The 18,668-nt window shown below is 47.5% G+C and overlaps 1 protein-coding gene across 3 annotated transcripts in view; it reads left to right on the top strand.

The window, feature by feature from the left end:
• Nucleotides 1-18,668, top strand: part of LOC115205301 (dystrophin-related protein 2) — a 201,349-nt gene that overhangs the window by 170,589 nt on the left and 12,092 nt on the right. For all 3 annotated transcript variants that reach the window (XM_029771117.1, XM_029771118.1, XM_029771116.1), the window contains 7 exons: nt 140-297; nt 3,080-3,246; nt 3,509-3,623; nt 6,094-6,230; nt 8,278-8,343; nt 16,265-16,330; nt 18,070-18,219. In XM_029771117.1, the coding sequence (XP_029626977.1) occupies nt 140-297; nt 3,080-3,246; nt 3,509-3,623; nt 6,094-6,230; nt 8,278-8,343; nt 16,265-16,330; nt 18,070-18,219 (859 nt within the window). The remainder of the gene's footprint in view (nt 1-139; nt 298-3,079; nt 3,247-3,508; nt 3,624-6,093; nt 6,231-8,277; nt 8,344-16,264; nt 16,331-18,069; nt 18,220-18,668) is intronic.

Here is an 18,668-nt window from a genome sequence, read left to right as displayed (position 1 = left end):
TACACACATGCTTAGATACTGCACATGGGTGAACATAGTGTCACACACACACACACACACACACACACACACACAACACACACACACCCCACACACCACACACACACACATATTTTATTAACCCTGTATGTTTTGTCAGACCTGTTCAGGCAGGTGTCTGGTCCAGGGGGTCTGACAGACCAGCGTTACCTCACTATGCTGCTCTATGAAGCCATCCAGATCCCCCGACAGCTGGGAGAGGTGGCCGCCTTCGGGGGGAGCAATGTGGAGCCCAGTGTACGCAGCTGCTTCCGAATGGTGAGATCACCTACACACACACACAGACAGACACAGACAGACGCACACACAGACACGCGCAGGCCGCAAACACATACATACGTGCACGCACGCAGACACCACGCAATTCCTCAAGCAAGAATTTTGCTAGGACTGTCTGGGAGTTGTCTGAGTGAGCTGTTATTGGCAGAGAGGTTTGAAATTCTCTTTTTTATGGTGATGTCACCAGGCAGGCCAAAACTCCATCCCACCAAGACAGGAAATATCTAGAAAACACAGTCAAGTCTAGTTTTTGACGCCACTGGGCCTTTAAAGCATCATAATGTTGGGGTCATTGATCGTAGGTGTTACTGATAAAATTGTTCATTCTGAGTGAAATCCTGTGTGAACCAATGTGGTCTGTGGACATGTTTTTAAGTTTTTTTGTGAAACCAATCTGGTTTAAAAGACTGTTGGGGGAACCATATGGAATCTATGGGCATAACATCATTTCAAAGTGTTTCAGATGGAGACATGGAAGAACTGAGGGCATTGTCATTTCCACTCTCATACATGGGGGATCAGTTTTTTTGAAATCCCTCCTCATGGCATTTAGCTCAGGAGAGAAATGTATTTTTAAAGCAGTCCCTTTAATGGTAGATTTGGGACGAGTAGGTACTTTTTTTTTGAGCAGTGGCGTTTTAAAACCTTTCTAAAAAAAAATCTTCACTTTTTTACAGCCGACCCGTAATTAAATGTCGCTCAATTTATTTATTTTTATTTTTTATTTTTTTCACCTTTATTTAACCAGGTAGGCAAGTTGAGAACAAGTTCTCATTTACAATTGCGACCTGGCCAAGATAAAGCAAAGCAGTTCGACAACATACAACAACACAGAGTTACACATGGAGTAAAACAAACATACAGTCAATAATACAGTAGAAAAATAAGTCTATATACAATGTGAGCAAATGATGTGAGATAAGGGAGGTAAAGGCAAAAAGGCCATGGTGGCAAAGTAAATACAATATAGCAAGTAAAACACTGGAATGGTAGATTTGTTATTTGAAGAAAGTTCAAAGTTAAAATATAATTAATATGGTGCAAAGGAGCAAAAGAAATAAAATAAATAAATACAGTAGGGGAAGAGGTAGTAGTTTGGTAGTTCGATTCCCGCCCATGCTTCTGATATCAGCCACAGGGGATTAAAACCCTGTCTGTCAACTCTATTTGCTGTATGTCATGTCTTTTATAAGCAGATTTTATTATCAGTGTAGTTCCAATCAGAAGTGCCCAGATAAACAATTTATCACGTTGGCATGGCAATGAAGTCAAAGTGAGGGGATGACACGCGATAGCACGTCCTGTGGGTGTAGGGTGAAGGGTGAAGGGTGAAGGGTGTAGGGTGTGGGGTGTAGGGTGTAGCGGAGAGGTGTAGGGGAGTCATCCAGGACAGAGGGGCAGATGGGTTTGGTTCTACATGGAGGATGACAGGATCAGAGGGAGGGAGGTACACTACAGTTGACAGTCTGTGCTGTGGCCCTCCGTGGTCTGTATGTATAGAGAGACCAGTCTGTTGTAATCTATGAGGCCATGGAGAGTGTAAGTTGTGTGTGTTTTGGTTGTTGTTGCTTTGTGTAGTCAGTGGGTCCAGTTCTATTAGTTATTGATACTGTAGACAGTCAGTGGGTCCAGTTCTACTAGTTATTGATACTGTAGACAGTCAGTGGGTCCAGTTCTATTAGTTATTGATACTGTAGACAGTCAGTGGGTCCAGTTCTACTAGTTATTGATACTGTAGACAGTCAGTGGGTCCAGTTCTACAAGTTATTGATACTGTAGACAGTCAGTGGGTCCAGTTCTACTAGTTATTGATACTGTAGACAGTCAGTGGGTCCAGTTCTACTAGTTATTGATACTGTAGACAGTCAGTGGGTCCAGTTCTATTAGTTATTGATACTGTAGACAGTCAGTGGGTCCAGTTCTATTAGTTATTGATACTGTAGACAGTCAGTGGGTCCAGTTCTACTAGTTATTGATACTGTAGACAGTCAGTGGGTCCAGTTCTACTAGTTATTGATACTGTAGACAGTCAGTGGGTCCAGTTCTATTAGTTATTGATACTGTAGACAGTCAGTGGGTCCAGTTCTATTAGTTATTGATACTGTAGACAGTCAGTAGGTCCAGTTCTTCTAGTTAGGATAGTCTCATGTAGAGGAGAGGAGTTGAGTTGAGCTGAGCGGAGCGGAGCTGAGCGGAGAAAAGAGCAGAGGAGCCTCGTTCCCCTAGAGACCTCACTCCAGCAGCCATAACACGCACACACACACGTTAATTACCCTGCTTTGGCATAGCCGAGACGAGGCTCCGGGGAAATCAACCTTTTAATGCATCTCTGATGCACACTTAATGAGAATTTAGCACATTATGGATTTTCTGCGCTTTGTGAGGCTGTCCTTTATTCACCTGACTTCCTGTTATCCCGTTTATCTGCTGTCTCTCTAACACCGGAATTGCTTTGGAACGTTAGAACAGAAACAGGTGAACACGGCCCTCACGCAAGTCACCCCTCTCTCTGGCCGCTATCAACCTCCTGTTTATGTATTTGTGCTTTTAACAGAGTTCTTCCAAAGTAACTTTAATGGAATATGTAATTACTTAGTAATACGTACCCTATGGAACTACAGGTAGTTTGATGAAGTGGTACTGTAGGTAAATTGTTCTGCATAACTGTAATGGATAGTAGCATTTTACAGACAATCAAGCAGGAGACAAAACAAGCACAAGATACTCAGGTAAAATGTTTCCCATGTTCTTCCTCCCGTAGGCCCCGGGGAAGCCAGCCATCGAGGTATCTCATTTCCTGGAGTGGATGAGCCTGGAGCCCCAGTCTGTAGTGTGGCTGGCTGTTCTACAGCGTGTGGCTGTGGCTGAGTCAGCCAAGCACCAGGCCAAGTGTTACATCTGTAAACAGTGCCCCATCAAGGGATTCAGGCAGGTCTATTGTACCTCTATCAGAGATGAGGAAAGGTGGATGTGTGACACACACACACACACACACACATACACATACACACACACACACGCACACACACACACACACACACACACACACACACACACACACACACACACACACACACACACACACACACACACACACACACACACATACACAGGATATAGCTATTACTGTGGCTTCTCTAATGTTACTGACTGTGATATGATCGTCCATTCTGCCAATCTGTCCTGACAGGTACCGCAGTCTGAAACAATTCAACGTGGACATCTGCCAGACGTGCTTCCTCACGGGACGCACCACCAAGGGAAAGAAGCAGCTCCAATACCCCATCATGGAGTACTATACCCCAGTAAGAAAGAGTACTACACCCAGGCTGCCTCCTGCATGTCACCCTATTAAAGGTCAAAAGTAGTGCACTATGTAGGGAATAGGGTGCCATTTCAGACACAATCCGCACTATAACCTACACTTTCCTCTTAAAGAGGCAATCTGCAGTTTAAACAATAACAAAGTGGCCACCCCTCCACTGTTTCGGTCGACAGCTGAGGGTTGTGGCTAGAGATATGTAACCACTCTCAAATGCATAGACAGAGCTATGGATGCAAGGACTGACCGTCCGTGATATCAAAATGATTGTTTTAAAATGACACATTGGTTTCCTTACCCTGTAAGCATTCAAGTCATGGGACCGATATTAGCATTTTTCACACATGTCAAAATCATACAAAAGTATCTCAAATTGATTGTGAACTTCAACAAAGTCACTTATAGATGTTTCGAACATGATGTGCGAAAAATGTTTGTATCGGTCCAATGTCTTGAATGGGATTTGTGCCACAAATGCTAGTACGTTAGCATGTGGAAACAGTGCCAAGGGGACTAAACCAAATCATTGATTGCTGTCATACCTTGACTGCTTACAGGGTAAAGAAACCAATATGTAATTTAGTAATTTGGGTGTACTATCCCTTTAACCATGTTTTGAGGCAATACATTCTTTGCATGCAATTACATTGTTTACAAACAATGTAATTGTTTGAAGTAAGACATGTTTATAATGTGGGTTCTGATAGGGTTAGTCAGCTGAACTAAGCCCATAAGGCATTTATAAGTTATATTCTTCAAAAATCAATGGGCATATATAATTCATTTAACAGTCCAAAAATGGATATAGCAATTGCAGATTGCCCCTTTAAGAGAGTGCACAAAGAGGAGGCCACACTAGCACACGACTTCAGCTCCAGTCAATGGAGGCTGGGAGATGTGGCATCCAAATCATTTCTCCCAGGGCAGTATGTCAACCAGGGGAAGGTTGAAGTGGAGCTGAGCTGGAGTTTTTCACCTGGGCTTTGACTCCTATACAGCTGGGTTGTATGATGGAGTGGATGTGGGTAGTCAGGTCCGAGGGAGACAGAGTACTGGATTAGCCGCAGGGCCCTATCACAAAGTTTTGTTCAACAGAAGGTGTGTGTGTGTGCGTGGGTACGCGTGTGTGTCAATGTGTGTCTGTGTGTGTGTGCATGTGTGTGTGTGTGTGTGTATGTGTCTGGGTGCATAAGTGTGTGTGCGTCCCTGCGTGCATGCATGTGCAGTATGGAGAATTCTAAAGTGGTTCACTTTGTCTTCCTGTCCTCCCACTGCCCCTAACCTTTCCTCTCCTCCACCCCATCATCCCCCTCTCCTCCATTCCCCCTCATCCCCCTCTCCTCTCCTCCATTCCCCCTCATCCCCCTCTCCTCTCCTCCATTCCCCTCTCCTCTCCTCCACCCTCATCCTCCTCTCCTCCATTCCCCCTCATCCCCCTCTCCTCTCCTCTCCTCCACCCCTCATCCCCCTCTCCTCTCCTCCATTCCCCCTCTCCTCTCCTCCACCCTCATCCCCCTCTCCTCTCCTCCACCCTCATCCTCCTCTCCTCCATTCCCCCTCATCCCCCTCTCCTCTCCTCTCCTCCACCTCATCCCCCTCTCCTCTCCTCCACCTCATCCCCCTCTCCTCTCCTCCACCTCATCCCCCTCTCCTCTCCTCCACCTCATCCCCCTCTCCTCTCCTCCACCTCATCCTCCTCTCCTCCACCTCATCCCCCTCTCCTCTCCTCTCCTCCACCTCATCCCCCTCTCCTCTCCTCCACCTCATCCCCCTCTCCTCTCCTCCATTCCCCTCTCCTCTCCTCCACCCTCATCCCCCCCTCTCCTCTTCTCCACCCTCATCCTCCTCTCCTCCATTCCCCCTCATCCCCCTCTCCTCTCCTCTCCTCCACCCTCATCCCCCTCTCCTCTCCTCCACCTCATCCCCCTCTCCTCTCCTCCATTCCCCTCTCCTCTCCTCCACCCTCATCCCCCTCTCCTCTCCTCCACCCTCATCCTCCTCTCCTCCATTCCCCCTCATCCCCCTCTCCTCTCCTCTCCTCCACCCTCATCCCCCTCTCCTCTCCTCCACCCTCATCCCCCTCTCCCTCTCCTCCATTCTCCTCTCCTCTCCTCCACCCTCATCCCCCTCTCCTCTCCTCTCCTCCACCCTCATCCCCCTCTCCTCTCCTCCACCCTCATCCCCCTCTCCTCTCCTCCATTCCCCCTCATCCCCCTCCCCTCTCCTCTCCTCCATTCCCCCTCATCCCCCTCTCCTCTCCTCCATCCCCCTCTCCTCTCCTCCACCCTCATCCTCCTCTCCTCCATTCCCCCTCATCCCCCTCTCCTCTCCTCTCCTCTCCTCCACCCTCATCCCCCTCTCCTCTTCTCCACCCTCATCCCCCTCTCCTCTCCTCCATTCCCCCTCATCCCCCTCTCCTCCATCCCGGTCCCTTCATGTAAACCATGTGTCAGACCACCTCAGGAGAGAAGATGCGGGACTTTGCCAAGACGCTGAAGAACAAGTTCCGGTCGAAGCAGTACTTCAGTAAGCACCCTCAGCGGGGCTACCTGCCTGTCCAGTCGGTGCTGGAGGCCGAGAGCTCTGACACGTGAGTCATACCCCTATAGACACAGACAGCTAGACAGACTGGCAACAAGACAGGAAAATAGCTTGTAAAAATAGCCATTAACTTTATTTGTTGCGAGAGAGACTGCTTGTGTATGAAGTGTTATATTAGATGATGTTGAGGGGAGAGAAGACTTGGGACATGGAGGGTAGTTGGTTGTACATGTGGATTTAAGAAGTTTGTAAAAAGTATACACACATACACACACACACACACACACACACACACACACACACACACACACACACACACACACACACACACACACAGAACATTCTCCAGTGTTGAATCAACACTGAATCAGGACTGAAGTGTTCAATCTGTGGAGAACCTTCCAGAAGGACAACCATCTCTGCAGCACTCCACCAATCAGGCCTTTATGGTAGAGTGGCCAGGGTGAAGCCCCTCCTCAGTAAAAGGCACATGACAGCCCGCTTGGAGTTTGCCAAAAGGCATCTAAAAGACTCTCAGACCATGAGAAACAAGATTCTCTGGTCTGATTATACCAAGATTGAAGTCTTTGGCCTGAATGCCAAGCGTAACGTCTGGAGGAAACCTGGCACCATCCCTACGGTGAAGCATGGTGGTGGCAACATCATGCTGTGGGGATGTTTTTCAGCAGCAGGGGCCGGGAGACTCGTCAAGATCAAGGGAAAGATGAACGGAGCAAAGTACAGAGAGATCCTTGATGAAACCTGCTCCAGAGTGCTCAGGACCTTCCAACAGGATCAAGGTTCACCTTCCAACAGGACAACGACACTAAGCACACAGCCAAGACAACGCAGGAGTGGCTTCGGGATAAGTCTCTGAATGTCCTTGAGTGGAGAATGTGTCGTGTGTGTGTGTGTGTGTGTGTGTGTGTGTGTGTGTGTGTGTGTGTGGACTTGAACCCGATCGAACATCTCTGGAGACACCTGAAAATAGCTGTGCAGCGATGTTCCCCATTCAACCTGAAAGAGCTTGAGGGGATCTGCAGAGAAGAATGGGAGAAACTCCCCAAACACAGGTGTACAAAGCTTGTAGCGTCATACCCAGGAAGACTAAACGGTGTAATTGCTGCCAAAGATGCTTCAACAAAGTACTGATTAAAGGGTCTGAATACTTATGTAAATGTGATATTTCCGTTTTTTATTTTTAATACATATGCAAAAAATGTAAAACAACTGTTTTTGCCAGGTCATTATGGGGTATTGTTTGCAGATTGATGAAGAAAAAAACAATTGAATCAATTTTTGATGATTTGGTATTTTATTAGGATCCCCATTACCTGTTGTAAAAGCAACAGCTACTCTTCCTGGGGTCCACACAAAACATGAAACATAATACAGAATGACATAATACAGAACATCAATAGACAAGAACTGCTCAAGGACAGCACTACATATCTTTTTTAAAGGCACACGTAGCCTACATATCAATGCATACACACAAACTATCTAGGTCAAATAGGGGAGAGGCGTTGTGCCGCGAGGTGTTGCTTTATCTGTTTTTTGAAACCAGGTTTGCTGTTTATTTGAGCAATATGAGATGGAAGAATAAGGCTGTAATGTGACAAAATGTGGAACAAAGTCAAGGGGTCTGAATACTTTCTGAATGCACTGTACATGGGTCCACACTTTTCAGAGTTAAATTAACAGTTTGCTTAGTGTAAAGTCTTATTTGCATATTTCCCGGGGTGCCTTGTCTTTCGAGTGAATTGTAAAGTTACCACCTATGACTGTATTTGTTAGTGACAGAGACAAGGTTGCATTAATTCATTTTCAATCATGTGGTCTTCACCAAGTGTGATCCTAAGCAAATATGTTATCATTCAATTAGATTAAATAATTCAATTCTTTAAGACAATACAATACACATTTCATAAGGCCTTATTTTGAGGGCTGAGTCATTTTACCTCAATACATTGGTTTGAAACTCCTGGTTTAAAGGCCACATCTGGCTTGCAAGTCACACAGACACACACACCAACACACACACTAGGGAGTACCAGTAATAGAGTTATTAATGATGTTTTTCTGTGTTTGACCAGGCCGTGCTCCTCTCCCAAGCTACCCCATGCAGACACACACAGCAGAATCGAGCACTTTGCTAGCAGGTAGGGTGTTATACACACACACACACACACACACACACACACACACACACACACACACACACACACACACACACACACACACACACACACACACAAACAAACACTGCAGCCCAAAATAATGACCCCTGTCTTTCCTTACCCCCTTACCTAACTCTGCTTACTCCAGTTCTTCCCTCCTTCCTTTCTCCTGGCACTCCCCACTTCTCTCTCCACAAGTTGATTGAGATATCCATCTTGGTCTGACCTTCGGCCTGAGTGGAGACTGTTGTGCCCAGCTATCCTCTTTCTTTCTTTCTCTCTTTCTCTCTTTCTTTCTTTCTCTCTTTCTTTCTTTCTTTCTTTCTCTCTTTCTTTCTTTCTTTCTCTCTCTCACACTGAAAAGGGCATGAGCGCGGTATGTTTGGTCTGGGGTGAGTAGGGGTCTCCTGGTTGTGGATGCCCGGCGGCATGGTAGGGCAGTGTGGCACGCCGCTGGGCCAGTTGGTCACCTGGAGGATGTGAAGGTGGATCAGCAGTCTGTCTGACAGCGTTACAGAGAGGGCACAGCCAGGGCATGGCAGACTGGTCCCTCACGCAGGGCAGTCATGCCCACAGCAGAGCAGGACATATATCACTGCAGAAAGAGAGAGAGAGAGAGAGAGACAGGACACAGATCACCTTCTTGTGTGTGTGTGTGTGTGTGTGTGTTGTATGTGAGAGTGCTCCGTACCTGAGGCAGTATTGCTCCACACCTTGCCACTATTCAAGACAGAGACACACACCAACAGAGGCAGGATATCTTCTATTCTCTCTCTCACCTTCTATCTCTCTCTCCGAATTTGTTCCCTTTCAGTCTCTTTCACTGTTTAGTTAAGTCATTGTTGTCACTCTCTTCTCTCCCAGTCATTCATATTCATTATTTACATTGACTTGTATTAATTGCTTCTGTTCCAAAGTCCTCTCACGTTTATTAGTCTTCTCCTGCCAATTAGAATCATTTAGTTGGCACAACTCCTTGGCTCAAGCTGAAGACCCACAAAACTTCACTGATAGATAAACAGAATTGGAGAAGTGGGCAGGGAGCAGTGCAATTTGCTTAAGTGAGATATGCTTATATGTCTTAATTTGTTGGCTTGCAGACTTGCCAAAGAATTCTCAGTGTTCCTGAAGTTGCTGTTAAGACAGAGATGATGTTGTATCTTTGTAGCTTTATGCTGGCGTTACAGTTTCTATCTCTTTTTACCTACTTTGGATGTAGTGTGCCATCTTACACTTCTTAAACATCTTGAGCTCCTCACAAGTCTATCAACCATAGAGGACTCTGAATTGGATTCTGAAAGCCTAACAGAGGACAGTTTAAGCATACTTTAACTATATTCCAACATGATCTGAGAGCTCGCTAAATGAGAGAAAGCTGATTATTTTAATAATGTACATTGCACAGATGCCATTCAATCTGTACCTTGCCTCATGCAAAATTGGCTCCAGTACACACACACTCTCTCTCTCTCTCTCTCTCTCTCTCTCTCTCTCTCTCTCTCTCTCTCTCTCTCTCTCTCTCTCTCTCTCGCACGCGCTTCCTCTCTTTCTCTCTCTCTCGCTTCCTCTCGCTCTCTCTCCCTCTTGAAAAACACATCAAATGAGGGACTATATATATTTATTCACATAGTAATGCAAAAGCCTGGCTGTCAGAACCATGCCGTGCAACTACGTACATTAAAAGGTCCCTGAGGCTGGCATCATCACAGCAGAAGAACAGAGTGTCTGTCTCTCTCTACTCAGTCATATGAGGGGGTGTACATGTTAATCCAGTGTAATAATATGATGTCCCAGAGGAGGATTGTGGGTATTTGATGTTTTGGGTTGGATCCAGATTTGCTGGTGTGTCACACACCAAGGTGCCAGTGGAGAGCTCTCCTTTTATCATTAGTATAGACTCTGAGGGAGGGAGGGGGGGAGGGAGAGAGGGAGAGAGGGAGAGAGGGAGGGAGGGAGCTACCTAAAAGGGTTATTCTGCTGTCCTCATAAGATAACCCTTTGAAGATCCCTTTATGGTTCCAGGTAGAACCCTTTTGGTTCCAAGTAGAACCCTTTTGGGTTCCATGTAGAACGCTTTCCAAAAGGAACCCAAAAGGGTTATACCTGGAACCAAAAAGGGTTGTACCTGGAACCAAAAGTAACATTTTTTCTAAGAGTGTGGGACTCATAGGAATTAACTCACAAATTCCCACATCACCAGGACTGTCCTGAGGACAGGGGCCAAGTCTACAGCTCTCACATAGAATACTGGGGTGAGGCTCCCTCTCCTCTCTACCCTGCCTAACAACCATTTGATTAATGACCTAACTGATTGAATTAAGGAGACAGATCTAGCCACAGTGAGAGTGGTTAAATAAATGTCTGTTAGCCATAGGGCCAAGGTCTGGCCACGGTCAGAGTGGATGGATAAAGGGCCAGGTCTGGCCACAGTCAGAGTGGATGGATAAAGGGCCAGGTCTGGCCACGGTCAGAGTGGATGGATAAAGGGCCAGGTCTGGCCACGGTCAGAGTGGATGGATAAAGGGACAGGTCTGGCCACGGTCAGAGTGGATGGATAAAGGGCCAGGTCTGGCCACGGTCAGAGTGGATGGATATAGGGCCAGGTCTGGCCACAGTCAGAGTGGATGGATAAAGGGCCAGGTCTGGCCACGGTCAGAGTGGATGGATAAAGGGCCAGGTCTGGCCACGGTCAGAGTGGATGGATAAAGGGCCAGGTCTGGCCACGGTCAGAGTGGATGGATAAAGGGCCAGGTCTGGCCACAGGGGTCATAATGATGAGTGGATGGCCTGTACTCTCTATGGACCTTGGTGGGAGGGGTCATAATGATGAGTGGATAGCCTGTACTCTCTATGGACCTTGGTGGGAGGGGTCATAATGATGAGTGGATGGCCTGTACTCTCTATGGACCTTGGTGGGAGGGGTCATAATGATGAGTGGATAGCCTGTACTCTCTATGGACCTTGGTGGGAGGGGTCATAATGATGAGTGGATGGCCTGTACTCTCTATGGACCTTGGTGGGAGGGGTCATAATGATGAGTGGATAGCCTGTACTCTCTATGGACCTTGGTGGGAGGGGTCATAATGATGAGTGGATAGCCTGTACTCTCTATGGACCTTGGTGGGAGGGGTCATAATGATGAGTGGATAGCCTGTACTCTCTATGGACCTTGGTGGGAGGGGTCATAATGATGAGTGGATAGCCTGTACTCTCTATGGACCTTGGTGGGAGGGGTCATAATGATGAGTGGATAGCCTGTACTCTCTATGGACCTTGGTGGGAGGGGTCATAATGATGAGTGGATAGCCTGTACTCTCTATGGACCTTGGTGGGAGGGGTCATAATGATGAGTGGATAGCCTGTACTCTCTATGGACCTTGGTGGGAGGGGTCATAATGATGAGTGGATAGCCTGTACTCTCTATGGACCTTGGTGGGAGGGGTCATAATGATGAGTGGATAGCCTGTACTCTCTATGGACCTTGGTGGGGGGGGTCATAATGATGAGTGGATGGCCTGTACTCTCTATGGACCTTGGTGGGAGGGGTCATAATGATGAGTGGATGGCCTGTACTCTCTATGGACCTTGGTGGGAGGGGTCATAATGATGAGTGGATAGCCTGTACTCTCTATGGACCTTGGTGGGAGGGGTCATAATGATGAGTGGATAGCCTGTACTCTCTATGGACCTTGGTGGGAGGGGTCATAATGATGAGTGGATAGCCTGTACTCTCTATGGACCTTGGTGGGAGGGGTCATAATGATGAGTGGATAGCCTGTACTCTCTATGGACCTTGGTGGGAGGGGTCATAATGATGAGTGGATAGCCTGTACTCTCTATGGACCTTGGTGGGAGGGGTCATAATGATGAGTGGATAGCCTGTACTCTCTATGGACCTTGGTGGGAGGGGTCATAATGATGAGTGGATAGCCTGTACTCTCTATGGACCTTGGTGGGAGGGGTCATAATGATGAGTGGATAGCCTGTACTCTCTATGGACCTTGGTGGGAGGGGTCATAATGATGAGTGGATAGCCTGTACTCTCTATGGACCTTGGTGGGAGGGGTCATAATGATGAGTGGATAGCCTGTACTCTCTATGGACCTTGGTGGGAGGGGTCATAATGATGAGTGGATAGCCTGTACTCTCTATGGACCTTGGTGGGAGGGGTCATAATGATGAGTGGATAGCCTGTACTCTCTATGGACCTTGGTGGGAGGGGTCATAATGATGAGTGGATAGCCTGTACTCTCTATGGACCTTGGTGGGAGGGGTCATAATGATGAGTGGATAGCCTGTACTCTCTATGGACCTTGGTGGGAGGGGTCATAATGATGAGTGGATAGCCTGTACTCTCTATGGACCTTGGTGGGAGGGGTCATAATGATGAGTGGATAGCCTGTACTCTCTATGGACCTTGGTGGGAGGGGTCATAATGATGAGTGGATGGCCTGTACTCTCTATGGACCTTGGTGGGAGGGGTCATAATGATGAGTGGATGGCCTGTACTCTCTATGGACCTTGGTGGGAGGGGTCATAATGATGAGTGGATAGCCTGTACTCTCTATGGACCTTGGTGGGAGGGGTCATAATGATGAGTGGATGGCCTGTACTCTCTATGGACCTTGGTGGGAGGGGTCATAATGATGAGTGGATAGCCTGTACTCTCTATGGACCTTGGTGGGAGGGGTCATAATGATGAGTGGATAGCCTGTACTCTCTATGGACCTTGGTGGGAGGGGTCATAATGATGAGTGGATAGCCTGTACTCTCTATGGACCTTGGTGGGAGGGGTCATAATGATGAGTGAATAGCCTGTACTCTCTATGGACCTTGGTGGGAGGGGTCATAATGATGAGTGGATAGCCTGTACTCTCTATGGACCTTGGTGGGAGGGGTCATAATGATGAGTGGATAGCCTGTACTCTCTATGGACCTTGGTGGGAGGGGTCATAATGATGAGTGGATAGCCTGTACTCTCTATGGACCTTGGTGGGAGGGGTCATAATGATGAGTGGATAGCCTGTACTCTCTATGGACCTTGGTGGGAGGGGTCATAATGATGAGTGGATAGCCTGTACTCTCTATGGACCTTGGTGGGAGGGGTCATAATGATGAGTGGATAGCCTGTACTCTCTATGGACCTTGGTGGGAGGGGTCATAATGATGAGTGGATGGCCTGTACTCTCTATGGACCTTGGTGGGGGGGGTCATAATGATGAGTGGATGGCCTGTACTCTCTATGGACCTTGGTGGGAGGGGTCATAATGATGAGTGGATGGCCTGTACTCTCTATGGACCTTGGTGGGAGGGGTCATAATGATGAGTGGATAGCCTGTACTCTCTATGGACCTTGGTGGGAGGGGTCATAATGATGAGTGGATAGCCTGTACTCTCTATGGACCTTGGTGGGAGGGGTCATAATGATGAGTGGATAGCCTGTACTCTCTATGGACCTTGGTGGGAGGGGTCATAATGATGAGTGGATAGCCTGTACTCTCTATGGACCTTGGTGGGAGGGGTCATAATGATGAGTGGATAGCCTGTACTCTCTATGGACCTTGGTGGGAGGGGTCATAATGATGAGTGGATAGCCTGTACTCTCTATGGGCCTTGGTGGGAGGGGTCATAATGATGAGTGGATAGCCTGTACTCTCTATGGACCTTGGTGGGAGGGGTCATAATGATGAGTGGATAGCCTGTACTCTCTATGGACCTTGGTGGGAGGGGTCATAATGATGAGTGGATAGCCTGTACTCTCTATGGACCTTGGTGGGAGGGGTCATAATGATGAGTGGATAGCCTGTACTCTCTATGGACCTTGGTGGGAGGGGTCATAATGATGAGTGGATAGCCTGTACTCTCTATGGACCTTGGTGGGAGGGGTCATAATGATGAGTGGATAGCCTGTACTCTCTATGGACCTTGGTGGGAGGGGTCATAATGATGAGTGGATGGCCTGTACTCTCTATGGACCTTGGTGGGGGGGGTCATAATGATGAGTGGATGGCCTGTACTCTCTATGGACCTTGGTGGGAGGGGTCATAATGATGAGTGGATGGCCTGTACTCTCTATGGACCTTGGTGGGAGGGGTCATAATGATGAGTGGATAGCCTGTACTCTCTATGGACCTTGGTGGGAGGGGTCATAATGATGAGTGGATAGCCTGTACTCTCTATGGACCTTGGTGGGAGGGGTCATAATGATGAGTGGATAGCCTGTACTCTCTATGGACCTTGGTGGGAGGGGTCATAATGATGAGTGGATAGCCTGTACTCTCTATGGACCTTGGTGGGAGGGGTCATAATGATGAGTGGATAGCCTGTACTCTCTATGGACCTTGGTGGGAGGGGTCATAATGATGAGTGGATAGCCTGTACTCTCTATGGGCCTTGGTGGGAGGGGTCATAATGATGAGTGGATAGCCTGTACTCTCTATGGACCTTGGTGGGAGGGGTCATAATGATGAGTGGATAGCCTGTACTCTCTATGGACCTTGGTGGGAGGGGTCATAATGATGAGTGGATAGCCTGTACTCTCTATGGACCTTGGTGGGAGGGGTCATAATGATGTCTTATGGATTTCTCTTCATCACTCCATCCTCATCCCTCTTTTCTCTCCCTCCATCCGTCAATCCATAGATGTTTTTTGGTGGTGGTGGTGTGTGTGTGTGTGTGTGTGTGTGTGTGTGTGTGTGTGTGTGTGTGTGTGTGTGTGTGTGTGTGTGTGTGTGTGTGTGTGTGTGTGTGTGTGTGTGTGTGTGTGTGTTGTGGGGGGCCTGGAGCTTGATTAGCATGAGACACATTTCATTAGTGTCTCTGGCGGAGGTTGTACATGGCTGGTGGTTGCAACACAGCATTCCTGGCAGCTCCCTCAGAAGCCCATTCCCACTGCTGAGAGAGTGAGGTGTCGCTAAAAGCAAAGTTCTCCCTGTTTAGCTGCCAGATCAAATTCCTGTACATGCAAATTTATTTGGTGAATTAAGCTGATTCTGATTCTGGTAATAGGGCAGGAGTATAACAGTACAGATGGTGGATAAATTAAGGTAGTTCGCTCTGGCCATTTACCATTGGAAAAAAATGGTCAGTTCTGGTTTACTTCAGTGGGTGTGTCTCCCATAAACACAAATGCAATAGCAGCTGGGTTTGGTGTACTTAGTTCATTGACTTTCATTGAACCAGAAGAAAAAAAACAGCGATTGGGGTGTCTCGCTTCCTCTTCTGTCTCTGATAACAGTCTGTAGCAGTGTGGTAGCTGTCCATGGTGCTGATCTGCCAAACATCTCAACTACACTGTAAGGCAGTAGAAAGAGAAGTGCAGTGGGGTAGCTGTCCATGGTGCTGATCTGACAAACATCTCAACTACACTGTAAGGCAGTAGAAAGAGAAGTGCAGTGGGGTAGCTGTCCATGGTGCTGATCTGACAAACATCTCAACTACACTGTAAGGCAGTAGAAAGAGAAGTGCAGTGGGGTAGCTGTCCATGGTGCTGATCTGACAAACATCTCAACTACACTGTAAGGCAGTAGAAAGAGAAGTGCAGTGGGGTAGCTGTCCATGGTGCTGATCTGCCAAACATGTCAACTACACTGTAAAGCAGTAGAAAGAGAAGTGCAGTGGGGTAGCTGTCCATGGCACTGAAAAACAGCAGTCACTGCTGCAGGGCTGAAAACCTAGACTCGCTGTCCTTGGTCCTGAAACACTACAATACAGTACTGTACTGAATAGCTCTACTTGGAATGAAAGTAGCTCTACTTCTTTCTAAAATAAATTCAATCTGTCAATCTGTTGCTCTTGACCTCTTTTTACTACAGAGTACCTACCTATTCTCTCTCTCTCTCTCTCTCTCTCTCTCTCTCTCTCTCTCTCTCTCTCTCTCCCTGTGTGTTTTCCTGTTGTCCAGGTTGGCAGAGATGGAGAACCAGAATTGTTCCTTCTTCACAGATAGCCTGTCACCTGATGAGAGTCTGTGAGTACACTCCCACCTCCCCACACACTGATCCCTTTCATTTCAGCCAAGTGTATATGTGTGTGTGTGTGTGTGTGTGTGTGTGTGTGTGTGTGTGTGTGTGTGTGTGTGTTTGTGTGTGTGTGTGTTTATGTGTATACCCCGAGTGTGCACACACACATTCAGAGAAGGCTGGTCAGTGACATAAAATAATTACCAAGTTTATGAAAAGGACCCATGGCCGAGGCAGTGCACACACTCCCCCTTCGTCATATAACAGTCTTTGTGATTAAAGACCAAATACAAAGGGCTGCTGCACGGGAGCGAGGGAGGCCCATTGAAATACTACAGAACATGATGTTAAGAGCCAGAGGCTGGCTGAGCGAAAAGGAGGGGAGAGGGGGAGTAGCTTTGATGTGAATGGTGGAGTCAATAAGGTGAGCCCCTCACTAAGGAATCATATAAACTGACTGGACACAGGTGTTGGCCCTGATCAAAGGCTTTGGCTGAGACAGAGAGTGTTCTGGGGGTGAGGCGTGTGTGTGTGTGCGTGCGTGGGTGTTTTCATTATGAGCACTGCTATAACAAAATGCATTTTACCACCAAGGTGTAGTGGCCTCCATCAAAGGGTTTACTGTGTTTGTTTTTAGTGTCGAGAGAAAGAGAGCGAGGGATTGTTTGTGTTTATGTGCGTTTGTGTGTGTGTGCATAGGTCCACGTCAGTGTGTGTGTTCATATCTGTGTATATGTGTGGGTGCATTCGTGTGTGTGTGTGTGTGTGTGTGTGTGTGTGTGTGTGTGTGTGTGTGTGTGTGTGTGTGCATAGGTCCACGTCAGTGTGTGTTCATATCTGTGTATATGTGTGGGTGCATTCATGTCTGTGTGTGTGGGTGTGTGTGTGTGTGTGTGTTCATGTCTGTGTGTGTGTGTCTGTATGTGCACGTGTGCATTGGCGAGATAGGGAGGGCATTGGCATGGTGTGTGAAGCTGCCTATTTGATGTGTCAACATGGCTGTTTGTATAGTTGTTCAGTGTGCTGTTTGTCTGCAAGCTATTTGCTCTGTGTGTCTAGTTTATCACTGTGACACTGTGGCTATGTTTGTTCCAAGTCTTTCTGTACTTTGTTCTTGTCAGTAGGGCTACTGCTCTGTCTCCTGTCTTCTGTCTCCTGTCTCTACTGCTGCTCTTTGTGTATGCTGAGTCCCCTCATTCTTATGTCACTCTGTTAGCTTGCTGCCCAGTGCTGCAGTATGTCTGGCTGTGCTCTGGCGTCATTAATGTCCTTTATTGCTGCATGCCTGTCTATGTCATGTCTGTCTATGTCATGTTTGTCTATGCGGCCTGTCTGTGTTTGAGCTGATGTGCGTCTATCCTGCCTGTGCTGCTGTGCTGTGCTGCTCTGTCCTGTCCTGTGCTGTCTTGTTTGTGGCTGTACACTGTCCTATCCTGTGCTGTGGCTGTTTGCTGTGCTGTGCTGCTCTGTCCTGTCCTGTGCTGTCTTGTTTGTGGCTGTACACTGTCCTATCCTGTGCTGTGGCTGTTTGCTGTGCTGTGCTGCTCTGTCCTGTCCTGTGCTGTCTTGTTTGTGGCTGTACACTGTCCTGTCTTGTTTGTGGCTGTACACTGTCCTGTCCTGTGCTGTCTTGTTTGTGGCTGTACACTGTCCTATCCTGTGCTGTTTGCTGTGCTGTGCTGCTGGTGGCAGGGTTGTGGCTCAGTGTGCTGAGTGTCTCCTGTGCTGTGTCATGTGGGGGACTCAGGGATGAAGATCAGTACCTCCTGCGTCACTCCAGCCCCGGCGCCCTGGACCAGGACTCCCCCAGCGGACAGCAGATGCTGCTGGCCCACCTGGACTGTCAGGACAAGGACGAGCTGCAGAGAACGCTGGCCCGCCTGGAGAACGAGAACCGGTGAGAAAATAGAGCCCTTTTGGTTTTAGAAATCTTTTATCTTAGAACCTTTAGAACTATTGGTCTTAGAATCTTTAAGGTGTAGAACCTTTTTGTCTTAAAACTTTTAAAACATAGAACCTTTTGGTCTTAGAACCTTTAAGGTGTAGAACCGTTTTGTCTTAGTACCTGTAGGACACAGGACCCGTTGGCCTTAGAACATTTGGGGCTTAGAACCTTTAGGTCTTAGAACCTGTAGGACTTCCAAGCTTTAACTCTTACAACCCTACAGGGTTACTACCATGGTCATCCTAATCAATTAACCATGCTTCTGACACCCAGTGTGAGAACTACACATTGGAAGTAGATGAGGTGAGTTCCACCAGGAAATGTGAGTTCCACCAGGAAATGTAAAGAGCTTTGAGATTGTCAAAGCACTTTACATTTCCTGGTTGCACTCGCCTCATCCA

The sequence above is a fragment of the Salmo trutta genome, chromosome 13 (genome assembly GCF_901001165.1).
Source record: "Salmo trutta chromosome 13, fSalTru1.1, whole genome shotgun sequence".
NCBI classification, from domain to species: Eukaryota; Metazoa; Chordata; class Actinopteri; order Salmoniformes; family Salmonidae; genus Salmo; species Salmo trutta.
This window is presented reverse-complemented; position numbering and strand designations above follow the sequence as displayed.